General features: G+C 46.9%; 1 protein-coding gene across 4 annotated transcripts; it reads right to left on the bottom strand.

The window, feature by feature from the left end:
- Window positions 1-5,785: 5,785 nt before the first annotated feature.
- LOC149852552 (uncharacterized) lies at window positions 5,786-13,538 on the bottom strand. 4 transcript variants are annotated; one of them, XM_090030112.1, is made up of 3 exons: window positions 13,337-13,538; window positions 12,588-12,748; window positions 5,786-11,255 (listed from the first exon to the last, which is right to left on the bottom strand). In XM_090030112.1, the coding sequence occupies exon 3, from the start codon at window positions 11,196-11,198 to the stop codon at window positions 10,194-10,196; it is 1,005 nt and encodes a 334-aa protein (XP_089886238.1). In that variant the 5' UTR covers window positions 11,199-11,255; window positions 12,588-12,748; window positions 13,337-13,538; the 3' UTR covers window positions 5,786-10,193. The 4 variants fall into 4 exon arrangements, with proteins under 4 accessions (XP_089886238.1, XP_089886236.1, XP_089886237.1 ...); XM_090030110.1 differs by having other exon boundaries at window positions 5,786-11,258; window positions 13,337-13,537; XM_090030111.1 differs by lacking the exon at window positions 12,588-12,748.
- Between the last annotated feature and the right edge of the window lie 2,829 nt (window positions 13,539-16,367).

The following is a 16,367-nucleotide window of genomic DNA, read 5'->3' as shown; positions in this document are numbered from 1 at the left end:
ACATTCAGGGAATGCACCACAGGTTCTCATGGACATCAGTGGCCGCCTTCTAGGCAGCTAGGCCTGCATTCAATTTTCCATCACAATATTATTTCTTCCCATGAAACACGGCTTCTCAGTGAGCATTGTCATATTTCAGATGAAAAGAAGAAAAGCAAATTCATAAGATTCAAAGGGAATCAAACTGGGAAAATGTATTTTTGGTTTGGGGATGGATTTCCCTCTTCATTTTCTCCCTTCCCTCCCTCTCTCTTGTTTTTCCTCCCAGTGTCTACTAAAGGAGGCAAGGAAGAGAAAGGAGGAGTAAATTGAACAAGGGAAAAACAATCATTTTCTGTTTTTGTTTGAATTCAACCAAAACAACAATTGTCACGGTGGATTGCATGGCATTTAAAAACTGCAGGAATATTTTAGAAAGAGAAAATCTTCACTTTGCTTTTTAAATGCTGCTTTTTAAAATCAATACTAATATCAAATTCATGTGGCACATTAAAATACGTCTTTGTCCGAAGACTGAGTTCTCAGCTGAGCTTATTTTTTTATGTTTCATTTGCTCGTTTCTCCTGGTCTGCATGGTTCTTGCTGCTGTATTGCAGGGGCACAGCTGAGCCAGGCAAGCGTGGGCTGAAGAGATAATTGCTTCTCGCCAAAGTAAAAGTTGTTCGTGTTGTTTAAGAAGCCAAGAAAAATCAGGACTAAAATCTGAGGTGACTTGAAATATTTGATAAATAACCAGAAAGTGCTGGTTCCTTCTGGGCCAGCAAGGAGCCCTGAAGGATGCCACTGTGCCAGGGCCCTGGAGGGGGATGGAGCCAGAAGGTTATGTGCCACCTGAAGTGCTGCAGCGGTGGGGAAATGGCAGCTGATTATTGCCTACCAGGCGCATTTACATGAGACGCTAACTGTGCAGTAGCCTAATAGTAGTGAGCAACAGCACGTCACAGCACGGACAGTGCTAATACGTTACTGTGCAGTATTATTAAGCTCAGAGCCATTCCTAGCGGTGCGCAGGACTTGGGGTATGTCAGCCTGTGTGGGGCCGAGGGTGGCAAACAGCCAGAGCCGGCGGAGCAGGGGCGGGCAGGTGGTGAGTGGCCGGAGCTGGCAGCACGCAGTGGTGGTGGCAGCAGCAGAGCCGGTGGCACTTGGCAGTAGCGGCACATAGCGGCTGCGGCGGGGCCTATATGGCACTGTCCACGGGGCCCCCCAAAAGGCAGGGCGTGGGGTGGCCCTGATTCACACACCCCTAGGGACAGCCCTGATTAAGCTACTGTGCCCTAGTGTCACCAAAGAGGCATTTGTTGGCACTACTGCGCAGTCATTCTGGTTACTGCATTTATTTAGTACTTGATTATACAAAGGCTAAATTAAATGCGCCATAACTGCTGCACATAAATGAACATGTAGACGCACCCAGTGACGGGGGAACCCAGTGGTAGTTTCCCTTCAGAGAAGAGCAACTTCCTGCAATGAAAGGTACCGCTGTTCCATAATTAAACAGTAGATAACCGAATGTGATGAGATTCCATTTGCTGACAAAAAAAAAAGAGCTAAGAGGCAAAATCCGATGGAGTTATATATCAATATTCAACACTAGGACTAAAAAAGAGAGATAGACATCTGAAGGACTTGATAAAAGGGAGAGAAAAGGAAAATAGCTGCGGGGAGTTTCTTTCAGCCATTAGAAACAAAGCATAAGGGCTGGGGAATTTTATTAGTGTAAAAGGAGCAAAATAATTTGATTCCCAAATATGGAGGAGATAGCTGACTGAAGGGAGATTTAAGTCGCTATACCTTCCCTGCAGTTCCCTCAGTCATGGACTCAGGACAACTGGTCACCTTCAAACCAGAAATTACCTACACTTAATAGACAAAAAAAAAGGGGGGCAAAAGCTGGAGGAATTTTATATGCACATTCAGTAAATAACTAGAAAACTATTTTCTGCCCTGGCTTTCTGTGCTCACAAGCAGTGAGACGCTCTGGATGATTGGCTGTTAATGGGAAAGAGGATAGGGATAGAGCTAGAAAAAACAGGGAATTTCTGCAACAACCCACGCAGCAAATTGGCTTCCTTTTGTGAATGCCAAACATTTGAAACAACACACACACACACACACACACACATACACACACAGTTCAGTTGAAAGCAAATACCCACCCATGCCTTTGGCCTCTGCTCTTTGAGTCATGGAAAGATGGGACTGCAAGGGACCTCCTAGGCCATGGAGCCCAGTTCTTTGCATTCATAAACACTGGTGTAATAAACCTCTGTCCAAAAAGCATCTATCTACATGCACTCTGGCACATACATCCACAACATGCAGCAATGCCACAGAGAGACAGCAGCAGAGATAAATGTGCTGTCAAGGCCTCTTACACTTTGGACATTGCAGTGGAAGGGAATGTGTTTGGTAAAGACCATCATCTAATCCCAAGAAATGCATCATGCCCCCGTTACACCAGAAGTCAAAAAAAAGAAAAAAGAGTCGATGTCAGTATAACCTGGGGTGAAATTCTTCCCTCTGGCAGTCGGTTTAAGTACATGATCAAGAGGCATCAGTCACAAACCTGAAAGGTTATTCAGTGGGCACTAACACACTGGAATTAGCCTCCCAGCACAGGCTGAAAGACAAAAGTGGGAAAAACCCTTGAATTCAAATAATCATTTTGGCAAAGGCAGGGAAGTTCTTTCTTACTGGCCCCTGGATACAACTAGCTGAAGCTCTGAAGCACTGGGCTAAAAAACGGGTTGGATTTAATCTGGGGTGGTTTAAATTACAAACGGGAATCCACGAATCCACAAATGGGAATGCACAGGAAGTTGGACAGTAGGGTCAACTTTCAGGGTGGGGGAATGGAGGAGAGTTGTTTATACAGGCAGTTTGAATGGCAATTAACTCAAATTTGCTGCTTTTGTCCTTGCCAAAGTGCTAATTTAGATACTTCACAGGTACCTAACATAGGACAACAGGGTTGCCTATAGGATCCCAAGATAAAAGGCTTCAGAGCTTCCTTGGAGAAATCCAACCTCTGTTTTTAGATTTGGATTTCTAAGCACTTTCCACATGTATCAACAGCCCATGCAGTAGATTGGCTTCCTTTTGTCAGAGCAAAATTTTGTACGTATGCTGATAACACAGAGAGTTAGATCTGAACATGCGCAGACGAGCCCAGCAAGCGGAAAATTCCACTGCACGCCCAGCATGGGCCCCTGCTCGACCCGAGGCTTGTCAAGCAAGACTGCCATAAGGCACACGCTCAGTTTACTCAGAGCATGAGGTAATCTGATGTAACGCACATGCTGCGTGATGTAATTGGACTAGAAATTTCTATGAAGCGAGCAGCCTCATTGGCCACTAAATTCTTATAAGAGAGTGTGTGTGTGTGCATGCGTGCGTGTGTGTGCACGCGCACGTGTGTGCGTGTTCAACCTGTCATTTCCTATCTTGATCTTTTGGCTACCGGACTGGTTCTGGCACTGACCCTGCCCACGATTTCGATCAACCCGACTTACTGAGATCACGGCTTTACCTCATTGTACCCGGCACTGACCTCAGCGTCGTTATCTATCAACTTCGGCACTGATTCCACTTCGGACTGGCGTCACAACGTGTTACGGTTTTGTTGTTCGGAGCCCTTAATGAGCTGTTGACCAGCCCTGGGACTTAAGGAGTGGGCAGCCGCCCCTATCCCTCGCGGGGTAGATAGCAAGGGCTCACTCTGGAACCCCGTGGGCCAACAGGCCCCTCTGTTGTTCATTTTGTTAGCACTGTAACTAAAGCAAACTTCCTACCTACGCTACAGAAGTGTAAGTAAATAAAATTCAACTATTTTTGAAACCGCACGAGTCCCGTACCGCTCAGACTCCTCGCCGCTAATCCCGCCTGTTCTGTATATGAACCCTCAGCCCACCGTGACCTTGGGGTCTTTATTCCCTGACACCTTTCATGAATGGCAAATATTTGAAACAGCATATGCATATATATATATATATATATTTTTTTTTTTTCTGATTTCTACTCCAAGTACACTCCTATCCTCATACTCTTCTCCATAAATTGATCAAGCTCTATCAGGATTTCAGTTTTCATCAAAGTCATCAGTATTTAGTTTGCATAGTTAAAGGAAAACACAGCCCCAGAATAATACATCAATGTCTGCCCGAGTTGTAGAGAGCCTCATGGAGTTATAGAGAAGTAGGGCTGCAGCAGGATCGCCCCCATCCCAACAATCCCATACAGCCACAATCTAAACTCTACAAATGATCAGGCTACAGATGGGGGAGCAGACAGCTTTTATATCCTTTTTACAGCCCTCTTCTGTATATGCAATATATGGTCATGCTATAGATTCTCCCAAATTACCTTTTCCTTTTGGTTATTTCGATCCGTCTCCCTTATCCTGTTTCCTTTTAACTTACTTCTCACCTACTGAGCCATCCTCGGGCTTGTTTTGCTTCTCTAGTTTATCTTGTTTTTCTACATTTTACAGCTATCTACATTTTGTTTTGCCTTCAACAGCTGTTTAGGTTGCCTCTGTGCTCATTTCACTTGCAGCTCATGGTGTCCGTTCAAAAAAATGGCATCACTCAAGGCCTACGTGGCCAACATCCTATTTCACTTTATGTGCTTAAGTGGCATATGTAGGCTACTGACTGACCACACTGACTAGTGCAGACTATGGACCTAGCAAAAGTCCAGTTATGAATGACATGTGCTTAAGATGATATATATAATCAGTAATTAATAAGCTTCCATTTAAATTACAAGCAGTAGCATGAGAAAGTAGAATAAGAATCTGTTTATCAAGCCATTAATACTAGACTAGGCCAAGAATGAATAATTGCTTTTTTGGAAAGGTAGGAACAGCAGCTAGAAGTAGCAACTGATGTTTTGTTTTGTTAACCAGTGAGGCTTACCCACTAGACAGCCATGGGAGGAAGATTTGTAGGGCAAGAAAAAAGAATACAAATCAAAGAGTGTGTCATTTAGTGAGATGAATGCTAATCTGTAGGGAAGGTGACCCAAGGTCCTAGCCTGGTGTCTTGGCTTTCAGTCAGGTAGAAGCTCTCTCAATGCTGCTTAACCATTTTCCCAAATTACTATTAAATGAAAGACACATCTTCAAGAGCTGAGCTGGAGAGGTCCCTGGTCTGATGGTCAGCGGGCTTCACTGGGGAGCACGAGATGCAGATTTGAGCATGTCCCGCTCTTTGCATAAGTGCTATAAACGCTAGGCCAGGGGTGTCCAACATATGACCTGTGAGCCAGATCTAGCCTGCAGTCACTTCAACTCGCCCACCATGCTACCAGCAGTCTGTGGAAGTTGGGGATAGGGCCAGCAGTGGGTGCAGCCTGCCATGGAATCCAAGACCCTGGGCCCTAGTGGATGGAGCCCTCCGCGGCAGGAGAAAGTGATGGCTATGTTAATGCATCCCTGCTTACCTAACAGCTGTTAGGCCCAACACCACTCCTGTGGCAAGCAGCTTGCAGCTACTTGTCCTACCATCACCAGTCGCACCGCAGCCACTAGTAGTTCCACCAGTCCCACCACCACCACAGCTGGCCCTGCCACAGCCACCAATGGTCCTGCTGCTGCTCCATGCCATGAGCCCAATCTGGCCCAGGGCACAGGATGAGTTTGATACCCCTGCACTAGGCAATTGACCTATTGTGAAAAGTGTGAAAAGTCCCCCTTGTACTCTGGTATCTCATACCTGCTAGTCTAGTTTTTTGCTTGACTAAAATTTTAGGACCTCTACAGATTCCTGTGTAATTCTGTTCCTCTCTCCAGTTGTCTGGTCAGAGGGTAGTCCTACTAAGCCAACTCAATAAGCTAGCACAGGCAATGGTAATCACCAACTCTGAGTAACAGAACCTGCATTTATATGCTACGTACATGTTGTTCAGGTACATGACGTGAAATAGGATTTAGCCCATACTTTCCCAGAATCCCACCCCAGCTCCTTTACAGTTCAGCTCTTTGGGAGATATGTGATAGATGTTAGTAAATACTTACAGAAAGAGTTTACACTGAGTTTCAGATCACACCATTCCTTTTTTTATTTCAGATGCCCTCTGAAGACACGGAGAACGGTACATTGCTGCCATTCATTTCTGTGCAGGGCTTGTATCTTCATTAAGCCCAGCTCCCTGTGTATGATGTCCAATTCTTGGACCTTGGTTGTATTCTTGGTTGACAAAAATGCCAAAAGTGGTAGGGGAGAGATGGGCAGAAAGTCCAGTGTGTGTAGAGGGGAAGAGAAATGGCACAGAAGGAAAGGGGACTATTCACTGGAAATACACAAAAGGGCAAGTTAAAGTGTAACCAAAGGGTATCATGTGTGACAGGTGACTGACTCCCTGTGCTTGCTCCACACAGGAAATAAGTTGCTCCTATCCAAAGCTAGCATTTTAGCTCAAGCTGCAAATTCAGCTTTTAGCTTCAGAGGTGGCTCTGGTGTTGATCAATGAATACTTACTTATCACATGAGAGAGAAAAGAAGACTACACAAAGTAATTGACTTTTAAAGTCTTTAAATTTGGCCTTTAAATGCAGTGTTTAAGTGTTAAGAAAATGCATGTTCTTTACCCAGGGATGATTGAAGGCTTGGCTGCACAAACAAGATATCACAAACCAGAAGCTAGAAAGTGAGCGTGCAGCTTGTCAGCTACTCCACAGTAAAGATTAGATCCTTCTGTTACAGGGACGGCCAGCCAGCGCCATGAGTGCTACAAGTGGCAGGGACAGCCACTGTGCATGGCACCCAGCAGATCAGAGAGGGGCAGGCAGCACAGCAGCTATGTGGGCAGGAAGCAGATAACAGAACAGATTGGGCAGGGAGCACAGTGCTAGCAGCAGAAAGCAGCAGTGATAATCAGGCAAGGAGTACAAGAGTAGGGTGCAGCAAGCAGAGCAGCAGATTAGTCAGGACGGGGATCAGAGTGGCAGGGAGCTTGGCCCCCTGCTGCTCTATCAGATGCTCTAAATGGATTTAGGCCCCTAAGTATGGTCCTATTCCACCCAAGATCCTAGAAAAGAGCTAATGTTAAAATTGGGTGTGTCCTCCTGCTGCTCACTGTTTTTTGTGACTTAGTCTTAAGGCTAAGATGATATGCTATACAAGTATGCACGCTAACATTTTTTCAGGGACTTGAGCAAGGCAGAGTAGGCTCACACTTAGATGCCTAATAAGTCGAATAGGATCTGGCATGTTTATCAACGTGCACATTCTTACCACAGCGAATGTGAGCAAACTCACACATACCATTGGAAAAGAGCACATATGCTGGCAGTTATCACACAGTACCTGATATGCTCCAAAATCGCACACCAGCTGGTGCCCCAATAACTTGTTTGTGTACCTTGCCGTGAATTTTCACCTCTTCAGGTTGTACAGGCTGGATTTTCAAGACCATTCAGCTACTCCCACTCCACATCACTCCTCTACTAAATAAAATGGGAGCTGCTGGGTACAGAGCATTTTGTAAACCTAGCCCAAAATGGAAAGGATAATTCATCCTTTGCCAGAGAATAAGTCTGAATTTCTTAAATTCTGGATCATGAGATACCATTCTTAATGCTGGACAGTCACTATTGTTGCACGTTGACATTATTGTAGCATCCAACTATTCAGTCAGACATCACTTGGGAGACTTAAAACACTTCACTATTACGTACCTCTGGGGTAGAATAATTCCAGTATTCAGAAAGCCACAACAGCTTAGGGCAGGCACCCAAGAAGAATCTCACATCCACTTGATCCTATAATGGGGCTCTTAGAGGGGCAGATTTGGATAGTCCCAAACTGAGATTTGCATAGGAAAGAGAGAGGACCAGATCCCCAAAAAAAGGACTTTGGCATCTCAAGTGGGAATTGGGTGGAATTTAGGCACCTAAGTTCCAAACTGCAATTTTGAAAACCTCAACTTTGTGGTCACCTGAAGGCCCCTAAACTCTGCAGGAATGTTTTTGGTCTTTATTGCATGCCTGAATCATGTAAAATACCAGAACAGCCCCGGAAGAAGGGAGTGGTCCCCAGGGCTCCCATCTCCCAGGTACATGCCCTAACCACCAAGCCTCAGATGATTCTTCTTTTGTGCTTTCTCTCTGGCCCAGTGAATCTTCCCTTCTTTGCAGTACTATAGCACAGATTCAACAGGAGGACTGGAGAATGCCTTTCTGCAAACTGGTTATACAGCAGGGGTTGAAAGTGAACCCAGGTCTTCCATTTACCAGGCACGTACTCTAACCACTATTATATAAAGACTAGTATATAAAAGGGGGACACTACACCCTCCAGCTATGTTTTAACGAGTGAGGCCTTCTCGGCCTTGTCAGTTCTTTAAAAGAACAAGTACAGGTGCCTGCCTTCAGGAGAGGGCCTAAGGCTTTGTATCCTGAATGAACAGGGGTTCCCCTCCCTGCAACACTTGTGGGGAGAATTTCAAGCACACCCTTGTCCTAGCCTTTGCCAGATCCCTGCTTAGCATGCTGGTTATTTTGGGTCCTCATGTAGTGAATCTAGATGCCTAACTTAATCTTCTGAATTTTATTCGTGAGCTAGGCAAAGTACCTGCATCCTTTGCAAAACCTGGCTCTGATCACCTTATCTTTACCAAAGAGTGCTTTAATAAGAGGAAGAATTAAAACAGTTTGCTTACTGCCAATCGACAACAAGTCCTGATAATAATGTTGGAGTACTGGAGTCAGCTTTTCCAGGAAGACCTCTGCCAATTGCGTCTCAAATCCAACTTAACCCTTTCTTTTTCCCTAATCCAAATGCCACTGCCCAGTCCTGCACACATGTTTATTTTAGGGAAAGTCAAAGCCTAAAGTTACTGGGCTATAGATGACCTTAGAATAAGCCAACCTCAGTGGGCATCTAGGCAACACATAAATATACTGAGAAAGGGAACAGGATGAGCAAATGGTTGTGCTGATTCAGTGGTGATCTCTTTAAAAAAAATCATTAAAAATTAGCAATAATTAAGCAGAGTGATTTTCCTGAATAGCTACTGATTACAGGCACACCAGCAACAGACCAGTATGCGCAAGGGTAGCATCCGATTTAGGTGTTTGAAGGATTCTAAAATTGCTCCCTTTAAAAGAGAAAGTGGTATAGATTTGGTCTCCATTATCCCAGACTCCCTCCTTTGTAGGTAAAAAAAATCCAGAAAAAGGGGATAGCTGCTGCTGTTGGTACAAGAGAAATGGGTTTCTCTACTTGTCTTGGGATGGGAGCAGGAGTTATACCAGCTCCGAGTGAACTCTTGGGCTCATCTGAATTCTGCTGGCGGTGCAACAAGTTCCCTGAACCAGTGAAATCTGGGAAGAGAAAGAGGAAAGAGACTGGAGCCCAGAGACAATAAGAACCACAAGAGTAAAAAACCAAAAGTGCTTATTTAGTTTAAACATGTTGTTAATTGCTACTTATTCTACAGTGTGCATAGTCAAGTTCCCATGCACCCCAGAGGGGCTAGCATGGTCTTTCCTATTACAGCACAGAAAGAGGAAGAGAAGGTTAGTAATTGAAGGGGTTAATTATACATTAGAATATTAAAAGGATAATCCCCTGTTCCAACAGCACAGGGGGAGCAGCCCTTGTTTCCCTTTGGAGAGCAAAACAGACGTGAATATGCTGCTGGTGAAGAGAGCCCCTTAGTATCCACAGCACCAAAACTGTGCGTCGGTCCTTTCATGAAGGGCCTCCTCAAGAGGGCAGCTCAGTCTCCAGGGCTCGTTCATCCCTTGGATGCTCTGCTGAGACTTTCCATAGCAAAGCCAGTAAGCTTTAGTTTTACTGTGTTTCTGAGGGCATAAACACATGTCCTACTGGAAATGGAAAGAAACCTACAATTCATTCCACATAGGCCAGTATTAAAAAATGTAACAAGACATACACACGCACACATACTTGCCTTATCCTACCACCTACTGACCCTCCCACCGATACCATTCCTAATCTCTAGTCAGTTCTGCTTACCCACCCCACTAATACAGCCATCTCTCCTACGAGCCTACCCCTGACCCTAATAATCACTGCTAAAAGCCATACAGCTCCCTCCCAGTACTCATGACCCTGTTAATCCCCACAAGCAGATGCCATAAGCTCACAACTCCCATCTCCTCTGCTGCCCACCTCTTGCCCCCTCACACTGCTGAAGTGAAGGTTTTCATCTTAAATCCACACCTAACATGCCTGAGTAGGGTACGGCCATAAAGGCAGGAAGGGCAAGGGGTTTTCTCCCGTGTGGGTCCTCTGGTGTCTCTTGTGGTGGGAGCTGCGGCTGAAGCTCTTCCCACAGTAAATGCACTCATAGGGTTTCTCGCCCGTGTGGATGCGGTGATGCTGTGTCAGGGTGGATTTGTCGGTGAAGCTCTTCCCGCAGTCAGAGCACGTGTACGGTTTCTCTCCCGTGTGAATTCGCTGGTGCCTGATCAGGTTTGAGCTCACATTGAAGCACTTCCCGCAGTGAGTGCACTCATAGGGCTTCTCGCCCGTGTGGATGCGCATGTGCTTGACCAGGTCTGAGTTCTGGCTGAAGGTCTGCCAGCACTCTGCGCATGTGTTGGGGAACTCGATGGTAGGGGTCTTCTTCTTGGATGCTTTGGTTTCTTTGACCTTCTTGACGGTAGGGCTTTCCTGATGAGAGTATTTACTCTGCTTCTTCCCAGGAGGGCTCTTCAGCGGTCTCTTCTGCTGGGAGCTCCGGCTGAAGGTCTTCCCGCAGTCAATGCATTTACAGGGCTTGTCTCTTGTGTGGATACACTGGTGCTGGGTCAGGGTGGCCTTGCTGGTGAAGCTTTCCCCGCAGTCGGAGCAGATGAGAAGTTTCTCCCCCGTGTGGGTTCTCTGGTGTCGGATGAGGTTTGAGCTCACGCGGAAGCTCTTCCCACAGTCAATGCATTTGTAGGGCTTCTCCCCAGTGTGGATCCTCCGATGGTTCAGGAGGTCAGAGCTCTGGGTGAAGCTTTTCCCACACTCGATGCAGATGTTTGGCTTTTCTCCTGAATGTGTCCTCTGGCGGACGATGGTGTCTTTGCGTTTCCTTACGCCTCTCCCGCGGTGAGCTGCTTTACTCTCTCTCTCCTCCGGGTGGTTTTGCTGCTGTGCGTCTAATCTGCCCTGACTCTTCAGGTTTTTCCCTTGCTCTGTGTTCTGAGACACGTTCCCTTTGGATCGTTTTGGAGACATTTCTGGCAGTTTCTCAAAGACAAGGGTTTGCTTGGTTATCACTCGCAGTCCTAGCACCTGCTGAGGTAAGGGGAGAAGCCAAACATAAGTCATCCTCTGTGTCTGGTGAAGTGAACTAGGAAGCATCTAATGAGACAGTATTATAGAGTAGAGGATTTTTTTTACCCGATATTTGATTATTCTTGTTGCTGAAAAATGTGCCACAACTCCAGTTTGAGCTTGGATGATCACATTCTGGCACTGGTTTCTTTATGCTTTTTTTCTCTGTTGGGTAAAAAGCCCTCTATATAGAATTTGAGGACTTTTTGCTCATCAGACAAAAAGCATAAAGGAGTCTATATTGTTAGATGGCTTTTTACCCAAAAGCATAGAGAAGCCAATGCCTGAAATATGTGACCAGAAAAGCTTGAGTTGGAATTGTGGCATAATTTTTGGCAACAAGAATAATCAAATGGAGGAGCAGCTTAACAATGTGGTGGATTCTCCATTATTTAAATGGCTTTAAATTAAATACAGATTTCATTTCTTTAAAAAAGAAAATTCTGTATTTCCATCACAAGTGAATGGACTGCATGTATTAATTTTACTAAGCGATATTCTATGGCCTGTGTTGTGCAGGGGAGTCAGACTACATTAACTGTTCCTTCACCTTTCATGAATCGTAAATGACTCACAATTTTTTAATATGCCCTGCACCTAGTATATAAAGGTGCTGAACAACTACATCTCCCAGGAATTTCACTAGGACCTTGGCACCTATGGAAAATGGTTTCCTTCCCTATTTAAAATGCCTAGTGTGAAAACAGACTAATCTGACAGAGTCATTAAAATGCTCCCACACCTCGCTTAGCAGCCAACTAACCTCATAGTTACCTCGAGAGCTCTGCAGCCAGTCAAGATTTCTGTTGTAATTCTCCCCTGAGGTCAGGTCTTAATTTATGCATCAGTCCTACAAACATCCGTAGGTAACTTCACCTACAGCCGCAGTCCCAATCCTTCAGTCCCCACTGCCTTGTACTTCACAAAGTCATGAACTCTTGTGCAGCATGTGAGCAGACAGGGGAAGCAGTCGCTGTATACAGCTAAGCGTGACTTTCTTTGTAAAGTAGGTGCAATTATACAGAGGATCCAGCCCTGAGACTAGAAGCTCTTTAAGGCAGGAAACGTATCTTACTTTTTCTACAGAACATCCTGCCCACTTTCGGGTATGTAAAATATCAGCCATGAAGAACAAGACTAAAGAAGCCTCCTCAAGGGATTTACCCCAGACGCTGTCCCTGAAGGCAGAGGTGTAACTAAGAAGTTTTCTGCTCTGGGCAAAACACCTGCTGGAGGGTGGGGGTGCCAAACACGGGAGAGCAGGGGGGTGGCCAGGGTGGCCAGTCTTACCTGTCCCAGGGTCTCAAAGACCCCAGCAGTTGCTGCCCCATCGCTGTCTGTCTGCCCCCGGCTGCTGCAGATCAGCTGCTTCAGTGGCGTGCTTGCTGTCCCTGACCCGGCTGCTACGGCTGTGGTGCAGGGCTCCTGCTACCCCCGGCAGCTGGGGGGGGCTGCAATTCCAGTGACCCCTCCAAGTCAGTGCCCAAGGCTGGTGCCCCACTTGGCCCCCCTACTCCCCCCCCGTTTAGCTACTGCCCAAAGGCACCCCCAGTTACACTACTGCCTGAAAGCAGGCCATTTCTCTCAGCGGCAAGGGCAGGAGCTGGCCATTCCTCTCCCTGCTCCTCAGACTACAATAAGATCCGTGATTAGTCAAAAAGAAATATTGATGACATTATTTTTAAAGAGATAGCTTTAATCATGATGTATGGAGAGACGCAAGAAGTTAGTCTGGGCAAAGCTTGGAGTTGGTAACCTCTTTCCACACTTACTGCCCCCGCTTCCCCTTCCAGCCTCTCCCTTTTCCTCTTTTTCACCCTCTCCCCTCTGTCCTGGCTGGGGCGCTTGAGCAGGGTCCTGCTCCCCTATGTGGACTGCCTCGTGCTAGTGCTGCTGGGAGCAGCAGCGTGCATCAGTGCTGGCAGCAGCACCGGGACTCGCAGCGCCCTGGAGAACAGAGATGACTGAGACGGGGCTGTGTGCGCAGAGCCACTGCCTTGCCCATCCCCAGTGTTTTCCCCAAGGTCTCTCTCCATTACCTGGAGCCTCCACCTTAGGAGCTGGTGTTGGTAGAGCCTGGGGCTGCCCTACAGAGCTACTTCCAGTCACCGGCGCCCCTGGGCTGGGCACAGAGGGAGCTTTAATTAAGGTCTGTCCTGGGCACAGACCCCGCTGGGGGATCAGCAGCTGCTCAGTCCGAACTCCTGGCTCACAATGGAGGCAGCAGCAGCTGCTTCTGACCCAGGAAGTTCAACCCCTAATATCCTGGTCAGAGGAAAGAAAGACACAGGGAAGCCCCCTTCTCTTTCCCCTAGCAATAACCAGAGCCCTCTGGTGACAACAGCTAACGAGAAGGTTGCACAGTGCATTACTCACGCCAGTCCAGCCGGGGAACATTTTTAGTGCAATGACTTTTTAGGGTTAAGCACTGTCTGAGAAGTTACCATGTGCGAGGGGGAGCGGGCAGGCTGCCCCCAGAAAGTCGGCATGTAGCAGTGGAAGCTGGAACTGGAAAGCCTGTGGCAGCAGCCTTGTGCAGGAGGAGGGCAACTCCTCAGAGATCTGGCCATTAATAAAGGCCCTTGTGACAGGGATGTGGAAATACCTGACTGACAAGCACACAGCGTGCACACGTCCTCTGCGCTTGCAGCCGTGGCTGCAGCTCTTTGTTCTGCGCTGATCCCAGCTGGGTGGGCCAAGCAACAGGCGCCCGCAGCGCCCTGGCCAGGCTGTCTGGGAAGCTCAGCGCAGTCTCTAGTACAGTGCTACACAGGAGTCTTCGCCTTCGCCCGTGACTGCCTGCCAGCTCTCAGAGAGTACCACCGTTCAATCCTCTTCTTTTTCAGGGACACCCTGCAACTCTCCACAGGGCTGTGCGTCCTTCGCTCCCCCCTCCCCGCTATGCTTGGGGGTCACCGATTCTCCCCCGGGCAAGAGGTTCTGTTGCCCCATTTCCTTTCTCCCTTATACCATTGTCTCTCCTTCCCAGTCCCATAGCTGCAATGCTCACTGCCCCCCAAATCACCTTCTTGCCATGCCTTGGTTCCCCAGTCTCTTCCCACAGTGGAGGATTCTTCTTTCCTTAATGAAAACCCAGACTGTACCTGAGACAGAGAGTCCCAGTGAGATGTGCTGTCTAGGTCTTTGGGCAATCCCTGGACCAAGGTGCCTATTAGCTCCTGTGTCTGTGCTACTCAAAGAACCTGCCCCAAAAACCCCCACGTTCCCGCAGAGCCTCCGTCAAACCAGGGAGACTTTTATATGCTCATTCCCATCCTCAGCTCCTGCCTCCAAAGACTCAGGAGGCCAATGAAAATGCAACCTTAATAGCACACCTCTGTCCGTCGGACACCTGCTTGGTAACCTCAAGGTGGTAGGCATCCTTACTGTGCTTATGGGGGCTCACTGTCTCTGTGACTCCCATCACCAGGGTATCTGAGCACTTCACAAATACTAATGGATTTATTTCCCCAGCCTCCTGTGAATGATATCACTGTTATTTTCCTTATTTGGAGAAATTGAGGCATAGAGGATAAAGTATCAGTGAAACTCTCAACATGCAGCAACTACTACTGAGAACTGCCATCCAGCTTCAGAGATGTTTTTCCCCAAGTCTTTCGCACTGGGTTGTCCAACACAGTGCGTCTCCATCCAGGGTGCAGGATTCAGTGCCAAGGGTGAGATGCCACTGGTTGCCAGTGGGGACTTCTCCACATAAAAGTCTGAAGATCACCTTGGTGGTATTGTACCACATTCAGGACAATAAAAGGAATGCATAAATGATGACAGACTCCAAGAAATAGATAAGCACGAATCAGTACAACTGAACCTCCTCTATTCACTGTCTATGCAAGCTGCAGGCTGGGAACAAACAGCACGATCATCTGAGATGAATGCAAGCAGAAATCACATTTAAGGACAGCTAAGGACACGCTATGCCCACCCAAACCCTTCCAAGCATGGGAATGAGGAAGAAATTTGCACTTCTTGCCAGCTCCACCTCCTTTACTCTCTTGTCAGTAACTTGTGTTGTAGTGCAGTCTCACGAATTTGCAACGTCGGTACATCTGGCCATCATACGATCATCTCTTGTGTACTGTTATTTTGGTTTTCACATGAGAGCGTAACTGGGATGAAGCTGGGATGTTGTACCTTTTTAACCTCCTGTGGAGATGGAAGTAGATACCTTATAGGACATCTCTTCTCACCCAGCACTTCAATACAAGCCATATCCTTACCTAGAGGCTTCTCTAAGTGCTGTCTTTCATCCCTTAATGTATGTCTCAGTGAGGTCCAGGTGAGCAATGGGCACTTTCAGGATATGACTGAATGGTTCCCTGTTTGGGCATCTCAGCAACCCACCAAGTGCCTGAGGAGAGCAGAGAGAAGGCAGCAGGACTGGAGCGTGACCTCTCAAACAGCAGCACAAGCTGCAACCTCCTCTGAGCACTAGTAACACCCGTGTCTTGTACCGTGCATTTCTTTAGTAGATCTCAACGTGCTTTACAAAAGGTCAGGTTCTTTATCCTCATTTTTAATATCGGGCAAGTGAGACACAGCAAATGGAAGTGTCTTGCCCACAGTCACCCAGCAAGCCAGCAAGAGAGCCAGAAGGAGGACCCAATTCTCCTGAGTCACAGCTCAGTGCTTTATCCAATAGGTAAAACTGCTCTGAAGAGAAACCAGGATTTACTGGGAATTGCTCGTATTTAGCTGCTGGGTAATCATAATAATACTGAGTAGTTATATAAACATGTTTTACCCAGAGATCTGAATTGCCCTTCACACAGCTGGCTAAAGTGCCACTGTCCTTGTTTTGGGGAAGAGACTTATAAACCAGCTGGTGGCAGGACAGGAAATGAACCCAGGGCTCCTAAATCCTCATTTGGTATCTTAGTCATTAGACATGCATTTCAAGCCCCAGACAAACCCCTTTAATAGTCACTAAAAAACTCTCTGGGATGTTCTGCTCTCCATCCCCATGAATCAGATAATTGTGCAGCACAGATTTTGAAAGTATCACACAAATTTTTCCATGGATGTTAACATCAAAAGAGCGTAGGTGTCATC

The sequence above is a fragment of the Crocodylus siamensis genome, chromosome 15, assembly GCF_052110815.1.
Source record: "Crocodylus siamensis isolate JL-2025a chromosome 15, ASM5211081v1, whole genome shotgun sequence".
NCBI lineage: Eukaryota > Metazoa > Chordata > Crocodylia > Crocodylidae > Crocodylus > Crocodylus siamensis.
The sequence above is the reverse complement of the archived record's forward strand: the minus strand, read 5'-3'. Positions and strand labels throughout refer to the sequence as shown.